Genomic DNA, 19,508 nt, shown 5'->3' with positions numbered 1-19,508 from the left:
GTGTGTGTGTGTGTGTGTGTGTGTGTGTGTGTGTGTGTGTGTGTGTGGTGTCTGTCTGTTTTACCACTTCATTTGAATAGTTGCATGGTATTTCTGAAATGTTCGTGGGGGTGGAAAAGGGTACCTGTAACTCTTAACGAAACTTGCCTAGATGGAAATGTCAAGATCAAAATACCACTCAACTACATTTGTTGCTGAAACTGGATTAAGAAATGAAGAAATAGGCTTGACTTTGCCTCAGGATGTTTAAAATGCTTTACATGCTAAAAAATAAAACTCTGCCCATTGTCTGTAGAATATATTAGCTATCATATGCATTACCCTTCAGACACCTCTTCCTGGACACTGTTACAAATTTTGTTGTACATGACCATAACCCTTTGATCTGATTAAGTTATAGAAAATAGTTAGAGTAGAAGAACTGAGGCTGTCTTGTATGTAAATTTAGATTATAATACTTTTCTGACTTAGGCCAACATTAAGCCTAAAGCCCTTGCCTGACTGTGGCTACGCAAAGTATATACATTTTACCTAACTTGATTTTTCTAGACTTGGTTCAAATTTTAGATATTTAAATAGTATAGGTGAGGGTAATAGAAAAATTACTATTCTCTAGCATCTACTTCACTTAAACTTTTTATTAAATATTTATACTAACTTCATAATGACTTCAGTTTTACAAACCAAAAGTTTTTCACACCTCTCCCTTTTTGAATTAAGAAAAAAGTAAGGCCTTTGGAATCTAGAGTCAGATTTCCAAATAGTACTACATACAGAGTGCCAGACTTCAGGCAGGAAGGCCTGGCATTAGCTTAACTCCGCTTTCTTTGAATGAACATTCAAATGTAACCAGAGGGAACTTGTTTTTACTTTCTAACGTTCAGTAAATAGAAAGCTAAGTAGACCAAACCAAAAAAAAAATGGACAGTATTAAAACTTTTTACATAAGATTCCAAGAAACTTAAATCTAGAGCCAGACGAACATAGTATAGCTGCGACGGATCCTAAATCTAGTTTATTAGATTAGTTGCCGAGCAAGGCAAGTGCTGACCTGTCCAAAGTCACACAGAGTCGTAAGGACTCAATCCGGTTTCCCCTGTGAAAGGCTTCTCATTCAGGGCAGCTGTCATTAAAACAGGGAAACCCAGATACTTATACAGATGTCTTCATCCACACACCAATGAAAAAATGATCTCACTGCATTTCTATACAGTTTTGTTCTTGGACCATGGAAGAATCCAAAAGAGAGACAAGAGATGCCAAAAATATTTCTGTTGTAATGGTGCCTGCTTTGACTCTAGCAAGTCTGGAAGCTGCCTTGGGGAATCTGGCTTCAGTTGTATGTCCCTGGAGTTACATAAGTCCTCAAAGCATATGGTGACTTTGCCAACTTTGTAATTGTAGCTTACTTAGTATCTCAACTCAAAATGATACTTCAATATAAAGATTAAACCTTAAAGAAAATCTTGTGTGTGCATGAAATGGGGGAGGAGTGTCCAGGGCCACAGTGTATAGAGGTTAGAGGGTAACTTTGTGGAGTTGGCTGTCCCTTGACTTTTATGTGGGTTCTGGGAATAAAACTCAGGTTGCCGAGTGCCCCTCTGATCCATCCTACCAGCCCTGAAGATTAAAACCTATATGTATTTACTTGAAACCTGGAATTCTGAATTGTGCCAGATGTTTTAAATGAGGTATAGATTTCTAACAGTGTAGAATAGGCCTCTTAATTAACCTTAGTAGCCCAAAACAGTGGTAATCTCCCAAGTGATGTTTACTAGATCAAGATAATTGACCCAAAGTTCAAAAGAACCTGGGTGTGGTGGTACATGCCTGTAATCCCAGCACAGGCAGAGGCAGGTGTATCTCTGTGAGTTTGAGGCCAGCTTAGTCTACAAAACAAGTCCAGGACACCCAAGGCTACACAGGGAAACCCTGTCTCGAAACCCCTCGTCCCAAAAGAGAAGTTCCAAAGAACTTAAAGTTCATTTTATTTTATAATAAATAATCCGTATGGTGAAATCTCTTAGTTACTGAACTCCTAACAATTAGGAAATGGCTACAGTTCATCAGTAACTCATTAAGTATAGTTCTTCATAATACTCTTATTTTGGATAATAAATAAACTCTTAAGTAAACATAATATAAGTAAACAGATACCTAAAGATCTCCAGGCACCCCTGGACTATTGCTCATAAGCATGGTATATAGGCTCTGAAAAGTTTTGTACTTGTCTAAACGTACATTATTGTTTCCAGGTGAAAAATAACAGATAATCTCTCTAGATGCATAACAGAGATTCTTTTCATGAGTGTTAATATTTAATCATATTTGGGGGCTACCAAGGTCTAGTAGTTTCAATTAAAGCACCTATTTATTTTACTTTTTTTTTTTTGCAATTAGCTCATTTGTATCTTATATTACAGACAGACTCCACCAACGGGGAGAATCCAAGCATCAAGAAATCCCTCTTTCCTCTTTTTAATTCAAAGAATCATTTAAAGCATAGTTCTTCTTTGAAAAAACTTCCTCTAGTCACTTCACCCATGGTACCCGTTTTTACGTAATAGTAGCCCTGACAACTGCTCCAGTAAACTTGTTTTACTGATAACAACAGCATGTCTTATTTTCATGGGGTCATATTGTCTTTGTGCTAGTTAAGTATCTGAGCCAGTTCCATAAATTCACTGAGATATATGGATATATATATATATAACACATTTATTTGATACATTACATATTTATATATATATATGTATGTATGTATTCTAGGTTCTCTGTATCAGTTAAAGATGTTGACGCATAAGCTTACTAAACAAACTAGTAAGGCTGGTTTAGATGGACTGATTAGCCAGTTATTGGCAGATGGCATTCTTGAAGTCCTTTAATTCCTGTAAAGAATCTGATTAACATTTACAGTCAACAAATGTCTTTGTACTTGGCTCACTGTGTGGACTTTGTTACTATTTGGTTGGCAGTTTGTCTCTTTGAAACCAAGTTCGAATTGACCAAATTAATTGAGCAAGCAGGCTCCATGAAAAAAGCAGCTTGTACTAGTTAACAACTTGCTCTTTTCTTACCTGCCTCTAGCTTTTGCTAGTCATTAGGTGTGACGCCATGGCTTTTGCTTGGCATTTGGCACAACTCTCCTTTGTCCACGAAAGTCCTTGAATAGACCAACTGCGTTCATATGGAATTCGTGGCATAAATTTCCAGTAGTTTCTAAGTGTACAATGCCAGATTACTGGGCAGTGGTTTGGGACTATGATTCAAACCATACCTTCCCACTTGTTTCTCCTTGAAAGCCCCCTAGACTTCTTTGGCAGCATCAAATACAGAGTTTGCATCATATTCCCAGCATGAAATTTTGTTTTTGTTTTATTGAACTGGTTCATAACCTAACTACAATATGGAATGAAGATACAACAGCAGCTTCTGGTCCAGCCCACTTTAACTGCTCTCTCTTAGCTACTGAAACTAACAGCATGGGAATGCTTTAAGGGTTAAGGTATTAACCAAGCTGCATGACATCTGCTAATTTTTCCTAATGCAGGGAAAATTGTTAAGAAGGCAGCAGAATTTCACTAACACCACTTACATCACGACCATTTGGAGAGTTTTGGTTTACTTAGTGGGTCTTTTTTTTTTTCTCTCTCTCTCTTTTTGAATTTTGGTTTAGTTCAGTTTACTTTTCAGTTTGGGTCTCCTCTTGGGTGTGGTTGTCTATTGTAATCAGGGTTGTTGGTGTGCTTGTTGAATCCTTCTCCATCTTTTTCTCTAGGTGCCCAACACCGATAGTTCCGATCTATTGACATTACAAAAAGCCATTCACCCTTCTAGCACTGCAAGCAGCAGACCAAAGGAGTGGCGACCTGAGAAGCTCACGGATCTACAGACCCAGGTGAGTACAACCTATTTCACTCCCAGATTTTCACACTACAGTGTGTCCTGGGATGAGAGTACCAGCAAGAAAAAAATGTAGCTTCCCCCCAGATGAACCCTAATGAATAGTGTTGATGCATATTGCAAGTCAGAATGAATCCTGCATCAGTGATGCCTTTCTCACTGGGAAAAAAAAGCGAGCCTCCACTATCCTTCACCTAGCTGTGGAGGGCAGTGGAGCAATGAGGAGAGATGAAGAAGAAATAGTCCTAGCCTGGAGTAGGTGACAGCTCAGGAGACAAAGATTCATGAAGATCTTAGAAAACAGTAAGTATGCTATGAAATATTGATAAGAATGAATCCATATTGTGAAAAGATTAAGGTTACCTGAGAGATGCTAGCATATAAATTGGGCCTTGAAAGCCAGATAGTAGAAACTTTGTTAAAAGAATATTTTAACTTCTGAAATTCAAACTTTTTTATAAAGAGAGGCAAACACTTTTATTAGGAACTGCGTATTATACAGTAATATGGGGTTATTTTTACCTGCCATAATGGAGAGCATTACTAATTTTTCTCAAGTAACTAAAGTATCTGTTTTAAACAGTTACTCTCATTGGAAATGTTTCCATATTGTATTTCTTTAATACCCCATAATAAATATAGTGACTCATTCAGAAAGGGAAATGGGATGGACATGGGAAGAGGGAGAAAACAGGGAACAGGACAGGAGCCTACCACAGAGGGCCTGAGAAAGACTCTACCCAGCAAGGTATCAAAGCAGATGCTGAGACTCATAACCAAACTTTGGGCAGAGTGCAGAGAATCTTATGAAGGGAAGGGAGAGTTAATAAGACCTGGAGAGGACAAGAGCTCCACAAGGAGAGCAACAGAACCAAAATATCTGGGCACAAGGGTCTTTTCTGAGACTGATACTCCAACCAAGTACCATGCATGGAGATAACCTAGAACCCCTGCACAGATGCAGCCCATGGCAGCTTAGTGTCCAAATGGATTCCCAAGTAATGGGAACAGGGACTGCCTCTAACATGAACTCAGTGGCTAGCTCTTTGATCACCTACCCCTGAGGGGAGGGCAGCCTTGTTAGGCCACAGAGAAAGACAAAGCAGCCAGTCCTGATTAGACCTGATAGTCTAGGGTCAGAGGGAAGGGGAGGAGGACCTCCCCTATAAGGGGTCTTGGGGAGGGGCATGGGAGGAGAAGAGGGAGGGAAAGTGGGATTGGGAGGGAATAAAGGAGGGCACTACAGCTGAGATACAAAGTGAATAAACTGTAATTAATTATATTTAAAACCCTTAAAAATAAATAAATATAGTGATATAATCTACCATGTTTATTCTAACCAAATTTTTGGGATTTAGAAGCAGTGGCTCTACTTTCTATAGGTTTTCTGTTTTATTCTTTTTTTTTTTTCCTTAAAGCATTTTACCAGTTAGTCCAGTTTAGCCTGCAATTTGCTGTGTAACCCAAATGGGTCTGGAACTAACAATCCTCCTGCCTTTATGTCCCCACATGCTAGGAGTAGAGATCTGACTTGTTTCACTATAATCTATTACTTGGAGTTATGAACAGGAGTTCCCCAAAATTGCCATTCTCTTTCCCTGGCCATTTATATTTTGTACTGATAGCATAATCTATTCTGAGGGTAAAGGCGTCATAGAGAACCAGATATCCTCCTTTTTGCATGCTTATTCAAACTAGAAACACAAAGTTCCGAGAGTGTGATGCTAAGGAGCCCTTTTCTAGTAACGTCATATCTCCAGCTGATTCTGGATTATTATGATTGCTTGATAATTTTATAAAATTCACTAGAAAAGACTCATTTATCATTTTAATAAAAATGAAAAAGTAGTCAAGAATGATACCACCCACCTATCATCACTTGGAGTGATTATAGCACTTGGGAGTTTGAAGCAGGAATATGAAAAATTTGAAACTATCTTGGGCTATACACAGAAATCCAGGCCAGCCTGGTCTACATAAAGGCAAGGAGCAGAGAGATCAAGAGTTGGAGAGGCCCTTAGTGCTATGAACTTTCCTCTTAGCACTGCTTCTTTATGTCCCATAAGTTTGGGTATGTTGTGCCTTCATTTTCATTGAGTTCTAGAATGTCTTAAATTTATTTCATTTCTCCTCTGAGCCAGCTGTCATTGAGTAGCAAGTTGTTCAGTTTCCATGTGTGTGTAGGCTGTTTGCTATTTCTGTTGCTGAGGTCCAAGCTTTAGTCCATGGTGGTCAGATAGGATAAAAAGGATTATTTCAATCTTCTTGTCTCTGTTGAGGCTTGCTTTGCGACCAACTATATGTCTTTCCATCTCTCCCATCTACTCTAAATTAAATTAAATTAAATTGTGCACATCTTAATCTTACTTTCAGAGTCAACCACTAAAATCCCTTCGCAAGTTGTTGCATCTCTCTTCATCGACCAATCACCCGGCTTCTACAGATCCTCGCTTCCAGCCCTTAACAACTCAACAAACCAAAAATTCCTTCTCAGAAATGCGGATTCACCCCCTGAGTCAACCCTCTGGTGGGAGCAGCAACATCCGGCAGGAAACTACCCCAAAGGGCAGACCAGCCCTTCAGCTGCCAGGTCAGATGGATCCTGGCTGGCATGTGTCCTCTGTGACCAGGAGTGCCACAGAGGGACCTTCCTATTCTGAACAGCTGGGTGCCAAGAGTGGGCCAAATGGGCACCCTTATAACAGAACAAATCGTTCACGAATGCCAAATCTGAATGATTTAAAAGAGACAGCCTTGTAATTTAAGCTGGGATGGAGGATGTGTGTTGGGGTGGGGGGGGTGGGGGAAGACAAGCCAGTTGGGAGGGGAAGGTTCAGGGTGGGTTGGGAAATGGGTTGGGCCAGGGTAGTAAGCCAGTATTTTCAGCTTTATGAAGGTGTGTGCAATATTGTGTGTGAGGGGGGCCACCTGGCTCCTCGCAGCCACAAATGCTAGTCAGGGATCTTAGAGCCACGGGAGTTCCTTAGGGACCAGCACTCCCCACAGGTCTTGTGTGAGAATGGATAGAGTGTGCCATTGAGGAAGAAGAAATTCTTGCCAGTTTCTCCCCATTACATTCCAGCTTTAGTGCAATCTTTGTTGAACTTGGGGAAGCCGGGGTACGTCCTGGCAGCAAGGGATAGAAAAATTCATGTTGACCGATGCCCTTACCACATTTTTTTTGACTAGACTAAATGTGGGGTTTATTGTAATCTAGGAGTATCCCTTTGAAGGGTTAGCAGATGAACTGTATGTCTTAAATTGTTTTCTAAGCTTCCATATTTGATAGGATTTGTAACATTTATTTATAATTAATATTGTACTGTTATAATCATACCTTTTACGTTAAAATTAAAGTTATTTTGAGCTGTTTGGAACATTGTGAAGCAGTGGGACAGCTATGGTAGTTTCTATAAAAACTAAACAGTAACATTTATATATTGCATCAGGAGTATTTTATTCTATATATATAAATATATATGGTAAATAACTGCCTGTTTTATAAATATATTCATTTAAAGAAAGTATCGTTATGACACTATCTGCCATATTTTTATACTTTTGTGATATGAAGTGAGTATTATACTTATAATAAAGGGAGTTGAATTGTGGCTACATGTGACTGTAACAGTATGAACTTTGCTCAACTTTTTGGTCCCAGCAGTTGCCTCTAGACATGATCCTTGGTAGCAGACAAGTGCAGCATCTCTTTCCAGGCCCATAGGAGAAGAGGGTTGGAGAAGCCAGTAAGGATCCTAGCAGGCCTCACTTCTGTCCTCAGACACTTGGCTCTCGTTTGTGTCCAGGGACATTAACACGCACAATGAGAAAAGGCAGAAGTGGCACTCATGGGTCTTTACAGAGAATGTGCTCTTAGCATTAGTGTTAAGAGTGTAGACCAAAGATTTGCCAGTGAACATTCCTTGTTGTGAGGTTATGAGGGGCACCTGTCTGTGGAGCTTGCAAACCAGCTCTCTGCTCCTGAATGCTGTCCGCCCTCCTGGAGCCTCTTGACTCCAGGTGGGATATGAGCCACGTGTATGGTATTTCTTCTTCTAAATGCTTTTTTGTTGTTGTTGTTGTTGCTGCTCTTCTAATATATTTTAAAGGCTCCTGAAGCAATTCCAGATGTAGAGAAAATTGCTATATCCTTTTTTCCTTCCTGGGACTATCCATTTATATCAAGGTCATCATGTACACCTGTATATACATTCACTCCATCCATCAGAACAGGACTTATTCTTCCCTCATTTGATCACTTTCAACTCCCGAGTTAGTATCAAGTATCATCAAGGCCTCTGGTTAGCAAGCCAGACCTCTGTCTCTGGAACATCTTTGACAAAAAACAAAAACAAAAACAAAAAAATAAAAAAAAATAAAAATAAAAAAAAACCCACCTCAACACCATCATCTATCAATAGTCGTAGAGTTTTGAAAGTAGTCTCTTAGCAATAAGACTTTTAGAGATCACTCCCATCCCTCAGAGAGGTAACTTTTCAGTATTTACTAATTGTTCCAGAATTCTGAGAGTGTCAGTCCCCAAATAAAGTCAGCTGTCACTGAACTATGTTGAGTTACTCTTAACCCTTCCCTGACATTTTGAGAATCATAGCACTGATGATTATGAAGATTATAAATGTCTTAGATTCTTTGAAGCTTAAATTGTGTGCATATTGCATATTTATATAAATACTATAATGATGTGTATTGATTATATATAGAGGTCATTTTAAGGTGCTTTTTATTTAATTTTACTAAGTATAATAGGCACTAAAATGAAACTCAACTGGGTACTATCATGGAAACAATTTGATTCATTTTGCATGCTCTTGAGTTCTTTTCCTATCTTGTTTCTGTTACCAGTTTAGTACTGTTTGGGTAGCTCTGAATTCCGGCTATTCCCAGGCAACTCTTTGGTTATCCTAGTGAGGTAGACCCTCAGCAGTTTTTGCCTGGATATAGTGACACTAAAAAGGTGTATATTTAACTGTTCGTTTTCATACTAGATCTGTACTTTGTATCCCCTTGCCCCTTGCCCCCTGCAAACCAGAAACTACATTTTGTTTCCTCTGGAAAGACTTCTCACTGTGCTGTGTGCTTAAGAACTGCGAGGTCCCATTGCCATACTGTGGCATTCGTGGCTGTCATCACCAAGGGGCTGGTTTCCCATGTTATCATCTTTGCTAACACTGGGATCTCAGATGTTTGCAGAACATTTATATTCATGATGGTTCTTTAAAGAAGGGCTAGAATAATTGCCTTCTACCTAGAGCAAACTAATCTTAACTGATGAAGTCAATACTTACTTTTCCTACATTCCCAGATTTGAGCCAGAAAATAGCTACAATGTTTTCAACTAGTGTTTCTGAGCTAGCTCTTTTATCCTCTTAGCTCTTGTCTATTCTTACTTTCCCTTGATCCTCAATAAGCTGTAAGTGAATCTACAATCCCATTCATTCTCTTTCTGCTCACAGTTGGGGGCAGTAACATTTCCTCTCAGATCTAATGAGCCCTCTCTTAGCTTTTCACCAACACTTCCCCCTCCGGTTGGTCATTCATTGGCCTCAAAAAGATGTCATCCATGGCAGGAAGGAGTTGACTGAAAGTATTAAAACCCCCACATTTTCTTTAGGAGGGGGAATTGACGGCACCCTTGTTCTGTTATCTGCCCTGACATCCTAAAGGACACCAAAGTTGTGTCCTTAGGATGTACTTTATGTTAGGAAGTTATTGCTGATATACTTTAGAAAAGAACCTTGGTTTCACTGTTTTTCCATTTTCACTTCTCTATCAATCCTCTTTTTCTTCTCTGAAGTTCTAAGTAAACCTAACTGATCTTTGTTTCTGTCTTGACTGAAGTATAGGACTCTCTCCAGAACCTAAGACCTGAAGAGAGTGCCCCGTGCCAAGAGGCTTAAGTGAGCTGCCTCTACAGCAGCACTTCTCAGCCAAAGACGGTTTCGTCCCCCAGGACACATTTGACAATGTCTGGAGACATTTGGTTGTCATAGGCTGCTACCAGCATCTAATGGGTAGAGGCCAGGGATGTTGTTAGGCATCCTCCAGAATGCCTCAGCACATAACTAGTGCCAAAGTTAAGAATTCCTGCCCAAGACCATTCCAGGCCAACCACTCTACAGAATTTGCCTCTGGCCATGGACTTTCCAGGCTAGGTAACTGCAGGAGTTACTCAACATCGTATACTTTTCAAGAGTCCTCCACCACTGTTCTCAAATCCTTGCAATCCTTTTGTTCATTTCCATTGTCTTGGACCTCCTAAAAGGTGCATACTTTGGGAGGAAACCAGAGTTACTTTATATCTGTTTGAGAACTTCAATTCTAGGTTAGCATCCTTAGGAAATCTTTCTTAGCCATGAGGCTTATATTTAGAAGCAAGCAACAGCCTGGCAGATTGGCATGATTTTTACCAACTGCTCAGAGGCATCATGGCTTTCAGCTGTGTCTACCGAAAGAAAATGTCTTTGTTTTTTTTTGTTGTTGTTGTTGTTTTTGTTTTATTATTCAAGTTATTTAATAGCGCTTTACAAATATTAGCATATGGCAGGCCGATTAGAAGCCAAACTCTTTATTGGTGGTTGTGATGTGGCTATTCTAGAAGTATCGTGCTGTATGCTTTGGTTAAATCTGTTTTAAAACATGCTTTAAAACTCACCATATGCAGTCGTATACTTTAATTCTAAGCAGACCTATGCTGGTCAAGTCTCTAGTCATACTGTGTATTATAAAAGTATGTTGTGGTTGTAGAGTTAGCCAGTTTAGCATGTTCCTAATCAGAAAATTAGTGGACTCCACTAGGAAATGCTAGCCCATTTTCCCCTCCCAGTACCTCTTAGTTGATATCATAGTGTCCTCACTTAAACTAGTCTTTAGAGTAAAAAAGGGAAAAAAAGCCATTTATTTTCTTCTAGCCATGTCTTGAGAATAACTCATATGTGTATAATTTTTTTCAAAGGCCAGAGGATTACTTTTCCAGTAGAAGGCTTGGTCTCAGTGATCACAGAACTTTCGGCAAAGACAATAAATAGCTTATTGGAAGTCACTGCTGGGGCTCATCTGGGACTCAGAAGAAAAAAAAAAAACAAAACAAAACTGTGTATCTCTTGTGCTCAGAACCTATGTTCTGGATGTCATTGCCTTTTCATTTATAAGTTCATTGCCTACTCCATTAGAGTTGGCTACTACTGTGTGGATATAAAGATCCTTGCCTACTCCATTAGAGTTGGCTACTACTGTGTGGATATAAAGATCCACAGATGCCTACTTCTGTGACTTGGGACTATAGTGTGTTTCACCAATCCAAGTCAGAAAACAGTGAGATATTTCCTTGCCTCTTTTGTTCATCACTAATTAATAGTTCATTGAAACTCATTTATGGCTTAAGAAATAGCAGTTCTGGTTTCTTTAAAAGAGATTGCAGAAAAGACAGTACAAATGTTATTAATCCTCGGGGCCAGACTCTTAGGAGAAGGTCCCTAACAAGTTGTAAAAAGCCAGACTACCAGAAAATGAGCAAACAAACAAACAAAAAAATCTAGACTTATAAATGATTATGGTTTTCTCCTTAGCTGGAATCTGGATTTTCTTGAGGTCTGGTTCACCTGATTAAAAAATTCAATCTTATGCCAGGCATGGTGGCGCATGCTTGTAATCCCAGCACTCAGGGAGGCAGAGGCAGGCAGATCTCTGTGAGTTCAAGGCCATTCTATTCTACAGGGCAAGTTCAGGACAGCCAAGGCTACACAGAGAAACCTGTTTCAAAAAACAAAACAACAAAAAAATCAGTCTTAGAAACCATGAGTGAGGAGCCATGCAAGAAAATGAAGCCCCTTATCAGTCTGTATACACACAAAGGGAAAAGCCAAGTGGCTGGGAAACTCTGGGCCTATTGCCCATGCAATTCTTGTTGTTGTTGGTTTTTTTTTTTTTTAATTCAATGTACTATACAAGATGGTAGACTTTGTGCAAACCACTTACTTACATCAAACATTGTTGCCCACAGTGTTTCGTTAATTCATCAGCTTTTGGCCTGGTCCCTACTCCACCTTTTTCTTTGTCCATGACCCACCTCTCTTTCTATTTACTGTAGGCTGTTAAATATGATCCTGACCTGCCTTGTAATTTCATTCAACTGTTTACTCCCACATTTAAGGGAGGGTTGTCTCTTGTTTTGCCAGAAAAAAATAAATAAATAAAATAAAATTGTCATAGTCTGTACATTGAATTTGTAGGGCCAGCAGAACTGCAGGGGTGAAACTGGTTTCACTTCTAAGGCCCTTCATTTCTTACAAGGGTAAGCTCTCTCCGCCCCCTTTGATCCTCGGTCCAGTTGGTCCTCCTTGGGAATCTGAAATCATTCTCAGTGTTGTATGCAAATTAGAAGTTGCCTTGTTTGCTGCTCTTCCCAGGCAGAGTATCAGGGAGAAAGAGGCCTTATCTGTCCTTCCGTGTCCCTTCCTGTTTGGCAGACCCACTGAGAATCCCTCAGGACTTCCTTTGGTTGGGATTTCCCTTCCCAGGCTGATGGGATTCACTTCAGGCATAGACAAGCTTGTCCCAGTGCTGTGCTTCAGGTCTAATCAGAAGAAACCCAGGAATTGAAAAAGGTAGATGCCTTGACTTTTGTCCCTGTTGGAGGATTAAAGTGTTTATTGCCAGAATCATCTAAAGCTCTGGTCTAACTTGGTAGAGTTTCATGAGAAAGACAATGCTTTTCCTTATGGAAAATGTACATTCTCCACACTGGCTTCAGTTTTCCAAAAGTGGAAAGTAAAGCTTGCAGAAAATCCATTTTCCCTAGGGATGATCAGTGGGTTCTACTCGCCAGTCTCACTCCCTCTTCTTGTTTACTCTTTGATGACTGATGGAGTTGGGCTGGGGGAGGAGCAGGCAATATGGTGATAGAAAGAAGGAAATTCCCACTGTAAACTTGCATTGATGAACAGAGACAATGAAGCCAAACAAAACAGTTTACCCCAGAGTTCTTTCTCCAAGAATTGTTTTGTGCCATTCTGAATTCAGGTAGTTATTCTATATATATATATATATACTTCGACGATTATCAGAGCTTCTTCAATCTTTCCTAAGTTTGAAGGGGGTTTTCTGGGAAGGCACAGGACAGGGTGACACTGAGACCCCTGTTCATTCTTAAGAACAGAAATAGGGATAAGCCAGATAGGGATATGCCATCTGATGTGTAGTAGATGAAGAAATGAGTGGACATTCTTAATTGCACAGACTTTATAATCCATTAGATAAAGTGTAATCCATACTTTTTACTGTGGCAAGGGTGTGATGTGGTTGTTAATCTTTTTAATTTTTAAATCCAAACTGAATTTAAAGTGTTGAGTACTTAAAATTCCTCACGAGCTAATTATGAACCATTTGTAAAGTGTTTCTATAACTCTTTGTATCATGTGTTGGTACATCTTATCAAGTTTTTTCTGGCATGTATTCCATTCTAAACTTCTGTAAAATTTCTATTGTTGCTGTACATATTCTACAAATATCTACTTCGTGGTAACCTTCATTAACAGCATGAAATGGTTAATTTCTACTGAGCACAATGTATTTTTGAATGGATCTTCCCACATGTCTTTAATAAAATGCAGATTTTGCACTGACTGATGTGACTGCCAGGCTTTCCCAATCTTGAGCACTGTGGTCCTTCTTGCCTTTGAACAGCAAGCAGCTCCATTTCAGTTCTTTCTTTGTAAATAAGAATGTGTTTGAATTCAAATGAGGGGCAATGGGCCTTTGAAGTTGTAATCAGTTTAGAGGAGAGAAATTAATGTAAAGCAAAGCAAATCCTGTTACTTATTTTTTTTTCTATTTATAAAGTTCTTTTCCCCTATGGCATTGTGAAAACTTTGGTTTCTTTCACACTTGAGTGTTGTCATTTGTATAGTTTGTTTGGTGCTCACTTGGTAATTTGAGCAAAATTACCAAGATAAACAGAGATTCTAATCTTGCATGCTTAATACTACAAAGAAAGAAAAGATGGTCAGCCCTTGAAGACTGCTTCTTGCTCTAGGGCAGGGGTTGACAAGCTCTTTCAGAAAGATTGAATAGTAAATGAACTCTCTGGGCCATAAGGGCTCTGTCACCTCCACAGAACTCTGTGTATACAGCACAGACACCGCTAGATAATATACATTGGCATAACTGAATGATGCTTGACATAGGCCAAGTGTACAAATGGGATTGCTACTGGACTACTCTCAGCCAAAGGGGACATTTGGCTGGACACAGATAAAAAAAAAAAAAAAAAAAAAAAAAAAAAACAGGGCGCAATGGTTACACCTCATTGTTCTCATTGTTTCATAGTCTAGATGGAGGCATGACTACATACTGCTCAGTTAGGGGGACAAAAACTTCAAAGCTGTGGTACTTTATATGTCAGTTATTTTCTAGTTTTATATATCTTTCTTTAAAAGGGAGTAAGAGAAGTGGGAGTGGTGACACACACTTGTAATCCCAGCACTTGGGGAGGCAGAGGCAGGCGGATCTCTGTGAGTTCGAGGCCAGCCAGGAATACAAAGCGAGTCTAGGACAGCCAGGGGCTACACAGAGCAACCCTGTCTGGAAAAACAAAAAAGAAGGGGGGGGGATGGTGGTTAAGAGCTGAAACTTAGAACTTGGCATTCTGTGTGTCTATCTGTCTCTGTCTTGAGTATAGATGTGTGTGTTCCACAGCAAGTATGTGGCGGTCAGAGGACACATGAAATGAAAACGAAAGCTAACTCAAGCGTGTATGGTTTTGTTTGCTTGTTTGCTTGTTTTGTTTCATCTTAGAAAGAGTTCCTGGAGCTATCCTCCAGCTCCCAGTTAACTGAGAATAATCTTGAGCTTCTGATCATCTTGCCTCCACCTCCCGTGCTTATAGGCATGAGCCACCATGCCCGGTATTATACCAGTTTTTCCTAAAAGCTCACACCAGTTCATGTGCCATCTTCTATCACGTCGCCTAGCTGGGAGTGACTGATTTGGTTTAAGGGTGAAACAGTTCGATGAAACAACTTATTGGACCTCGAAGGAGGCTGGCAAAGTGATTAGGTAGCCTTAGTGGATTTATCACTTAACTCTGATATGACTTGAGGCAAACTTAATTAGTGTCCCTGGGCCTCAGTTTTTTTTTGCATTCCATGTAGGATTGTTGTGAGCATCTAATGAGATGCTGCCAAACATTTAACAGAATTTCAGTAAATATCAGCTAGTGTAACATTATGCTTTGTATTTGTGCCTCAGTTGACAATTGCAAGAACTTGGGAAGGAAGACTGGAAAGATGGTTTATTCATTAAGAACACTTGCTATTCCTCCAGAGGGCCTGAGTTCATTTCCAGTACCAACATTGGGTAGCTCACAACTCCCTGAAAATCCATCTCCAGAAGATCAGATGTCTCCTTCTGGCTTCCACAGGTACGCATGCGCGTGCACACACATACACACACAACAGGCTTAAAGAAACTGGGAAGAAACTTCATTGAATATTGAAAGACAGCTATAGAGAACTGTGAAGTTAGTACATTAAGTAGGTTCATATATTCTATCTGATTTCATATCATCCCTGTTGTTAAAAAAAAAATGTCCAACTTGGGGCTCTTCTTAGACCCACAGGGGGAGCAGGTCTTTAGAAGCTGTTCTTCAGCTGTCCTCTACCACTACACCTCATGTGGCCAAAGAGGTATACTTCTGTCAGGATTCATTCAAAAGCTTACTTATGGGATGGAATCTTCTTGGTGTTGGCACTGAGACTGGATTCATAGCAATTTCTCTTCGAAACACCTTTGCCTTGTCCATATAACCTCCCACATTAAATACCCAGGATCACTTCCATTTTTTTTTCTTTTTTAATTTTTTTTCTTTTTTCATTATTATTATCATCATTTATTAAACTTTATTCAATTTGGATCCCAGCTGTGACCCCCTCCCTTGTCTCCTCCCAATCCCAACCTCTCTCCCTCCGTAGTCCACTGATAGGGGAAGTCCTCCTCCCCTTCTATCTGACCCTAGTCTATGAGGTCTCATCAGGAGTGGCTGCATTGTCTTCCTCTGTGGCCTGGTAAGGCTGCTCCCCCTCTGCCCAAAGTTTGGCTATGTGTCTCAGGCTCTGCTTCAATACCTCCATCAGTAGAGGCTTTCAGAGGCCACTGTGATAGGCTCCAGTCATGATCCCTGTCCTCTCCTGTTTCCCATGATTATCACGTTTACCCTTCTGAATGAGGATTGAGCGTCTTCCCTAGGATCTTCCTTGTTCTTTAACGTCTTTAGGAGTGTAGATTTTAGTATGTTTATCCTATATTGTATGTCTAATAACAACTTATGAATGAATATATACCATGTGTGCTTTCTGTTTCTGGGTTACTTCACCGCAAATTTCATGACTTCTTTGTTTTTAATAGTTGAGTAGTATTCCATTGTGTAAATACCACAATTTCTGTATCCATTCCTCAGTTGAGGCACATCTAGGTTGTTTCCAGCTTCTGGCTATAACGAATAGAGTTGCTATGAAGATGGTTGAGCAAATGTCCTTGTGTAGTTGAGCAAATTTCAGATATGCCTTGGAGTGGTTTAGCTGGATCTTGAGGTAGCACTGTTCCTAATTGTCTGAGAAAGCATCAAATTGATTGCCATAGTGGTTGTACAAATTTACATTCCCACCAGCAGTGGAGGAGGGTTCCCCTTTCTCCACATCCTCTCCAGCATGTGTTGTCACTTGAGTTGTTGATCTTAGCCATTTCTGATGGGTGTGAGGTGAAATCTCAGAGTTGTTTTGATTTGCATCTCCCTGATGACTAAGGACGTTGAGCATTTCTTTAAGTGTTTCTGCCATTCGATATTCCTCTATTGAGAATTCTCTGTTTAGCTCTGTAACCCATTTTTTAATTGAATTACTTGGTTTGTTGGTGTTTAACTTCTTAAGTTCTTTATATATTCTGGATATTAGCCTGCTATCAGATATAGTGTTGGTGAAGATCCTTTCCCAATCTGTCAGCTGTCCTAGTATGGTCTGGTAGAATTCTGTGCTGAAACCATCAGGCCCTGGGCTTTTTTTGGCAGGGAAGCTTTTGATGACTGCTTCTATTTCCTTGGGGGGATACAGGAATTTTTAATCTAATTACCTGATCTTGATTTTCTTTGGTAAATGGACTATCAAAAAATTATCCGTTTCATTTAGATTTTCAAATTTTGTGGTGTATAAGCTTTTGAAGTAAGATCTAACAATTTGAATTTCCTCAGCGTCTGTTGTGGTTATGTCCCCTTTTCGTTTCTGATTTTGCTGATTTGGATATTTTCTCTCTCCCTTTTAGTTGGTTTGGCTAAGGGTTTGTCTATCTTGTTTATTTTCTCAAAAAAAAAAAAAAACAACTGTTGCTTTCATTGATTCTTTGAATTGTGTTTTGTTTTGTTTTGTTTCTAATTTATTGATTTCAGCCCTGAGTTTGATTGTGTCCAACCATCTACTCCTCTTGCGTGTGTCTGCTTTTTTTTTTCCCCCCTAGGGCTTTCAGGTGTGCTGTTAAGTTGCCTGTATGAGATGTCTCAAACTTCTTTCTGAAGGCACTTAGTGCTATGAATTTTCCTCTTAGCATTGTTTTCATTGTGTCCCATAAGTTTGGGTAAGTTGTGCCTTCATTTTCATTGAATTTTAGGAAGTATCTAATTTCTTTTTTCATTTCTAACCTGATCCAGGTGACATTGAGTAAAGAGTTGTTCAGTTTCCATGCATGTGTAGGCTTTTTGTTATTTCTGTTGTAGAGATCTAATTTTAGGCCATGGCGGTCTAATAGGATACAAGGGATTATTTCAATCTTCTGGTATCTGTTGAGGCTTGCTTTGTGTCTGACTATATGGTCAGTTTTGGAGAAGGTTCCATGGGCTGCAGAGAAGAAGGTATACTCTTTTGAGTTTGGGTGAAAGGTTCTGTAGACATCTATTAGGTCCATTTGATTTAGGACCTCTGTAAGTGCTATTATTTCCCTATTTAGCTTCTGTCTAGGTGATCTGTCCCTTGATAAGAGTAGTGTCGAAGCCTCCCACTATTAAGGTGATGGGATCAATGTGTGATTTGAGCTTTAATAATATCTCATTTATGAATGCAGGCGCTCTTGTATTTGGGGCATAGATGTTCAGGATTGTGATGTCCTCCTGGTGGATTTTTCCTTTGATGAGAATGAAGTGTCCCTCCTTATCTTTATTGATTAATTTTGGTTGAAAGTCTTTTATTAGATATTAGGATAGCTACTCCAGCCTGTTTTCTGGGTCCATTTGCTTGAAAAACCTTTTTCCAGCCCTTTACTTTGAGGAAGTATCTGTTTTTGTTGCAGACATGTGTTTCTTGGATGCAGCAGAATGTTGAAGCCTGTTTCCGCAACCATTCAGTTAGTCTGTGTCTTTTTATTGGAGAGTTGAGTCCATTGATATTGATAGATGATAGTGGCCAATGAATGTTAGTTCCTTTTATTGTGGCGTTAGTGGTGATAGTATGTTTGTATGCTTGTTTTCTTTTTATTTCTTTTGTTGTGAGGTTATCTATGTCCTCTGTTTTCTTGGGTGTTGATTTTGTTAGATTGGACTTTTCCTTCTAATATCTTCTGTAGGACTGGGTTGCTGTGTAGATATTGTTTTAGTTTTGTCATGGAGTATTTTGTTTTCTCCATCTATGCTGAATGAAAGCTTTGCTGGGTATAGTAGTCTGGGTTGGCATCTGTGGTCTCTTAGAGTCTGCATGACATCTGTCCAATCCCTTCTGGCTTTCATAGTTTCTGATGAGAAGTCTGGTGTGATTCTGATAGGTCTACCTTTATATGTTACTTGGTCTTTATCCCTTGCTGCTTTTAATATTTTTTCTTTGTTTTGTAGATTTAGTGTTTTGACTATTGTGTGACATGAGGAGTTCCTTTTCTAGTCTAGTCTATTTGATGTTCTGTAAGCCTTTTGTATGTTTAAGGGCAACTCTTTCTTTAAATTAGGAAAATTTTCTTCTATGATTTTCTTGAAAATATTTTCTGTACCTGGGAGCATGGAATCTTCTTGTTTGTCTATCCTATTATTAAATTTTCTCATTTCATTGTGTCCTTGATTTCCTGGATATTTTCTGTTTGTAACTTTTCCAGTGTTAATTTTTCTTTAAGAGTTGTATCAATTTCTGCAATTGTATCTTCAGCATCTGAGATTCTCTCTTCCATCTCTTGTATTCTGTTGCTTACCTTTGTGGTTCCTGCTCTTTTCTCTGTGTTCTCCAGCTCCAGGGTTTTCTCTGTGTTTTCTTTATTGATTCTAATTCTGTTTTCATGTCTTGCACCATTTCCTTCATCTGTGGATTCCTGTCTTTCCATGATGACGTTTATTTTTTTGTTCATTTCCTCTTTATGTGTCTCTAGTTGTGTGGCCATATTTGCCTGTATTTCTTTGAGAGCTTTCTTCGTTTCCTCTTTATATGCCTCTAATAACTCAATAAGCATAGATTTAAAATCATTGTCCTGTGTTTCTGATGAATTAAAATATCCATTGATTTTTGGGGATGCTAGTGAAGCCCTAATGTTCTGATTTCTGTTAGATATGTTCTTAAGCCGGCCTCTAGCTA

At 39.3% G+C, this 19,508-nt stretch overlaps 1 protein-coding gene across 1 annotated transcript in view; it reads left to right on the top strand.

Moving 5' to 3' along the window:
- Cdkl5 (cyclin dependent kinase like 5) overlaps nt 1–6,663 on the top strand; it is a 181,832-nt gene extending 175,169 nt beyond the window's left edge. Inside the window, exons 17-18 of the mRNA XM_055615721.1 lie at nt 3,779–3,898; nt 6,277–6,663. Of these exons, the coding sequence (XP_055471696.1) occupies nt 3,779–3,898; nt 6,277–6,663 (507 nt within the window). The remainder of the gene's footprint in view (nt 1–3,778; nt 3,899–6,276) is intronic.
- The last annotated feature ends 12,845 nt before the right edge of the window (nt 6,664–19,508 follow it).

This window comes from Psammomys obesus, unplaced genomic scaffold, assembly GCF_907164565.1.
Source record: "Psammomys obesus unplaced genomic scaffold, mPsaObe1.curated_primary_1811, whole genome shotgun sequence".
Lineage (NCBI taxonomy): Eukaryota > Metazoa > Chordata > Mammalia > Rodentia > Muridae > Psammomys > Psammomys obesus.
Note: the sequence above shows the minus strand (reverse complement) of the source record. Positions and strands in the feature narration are given on the sequence as shown.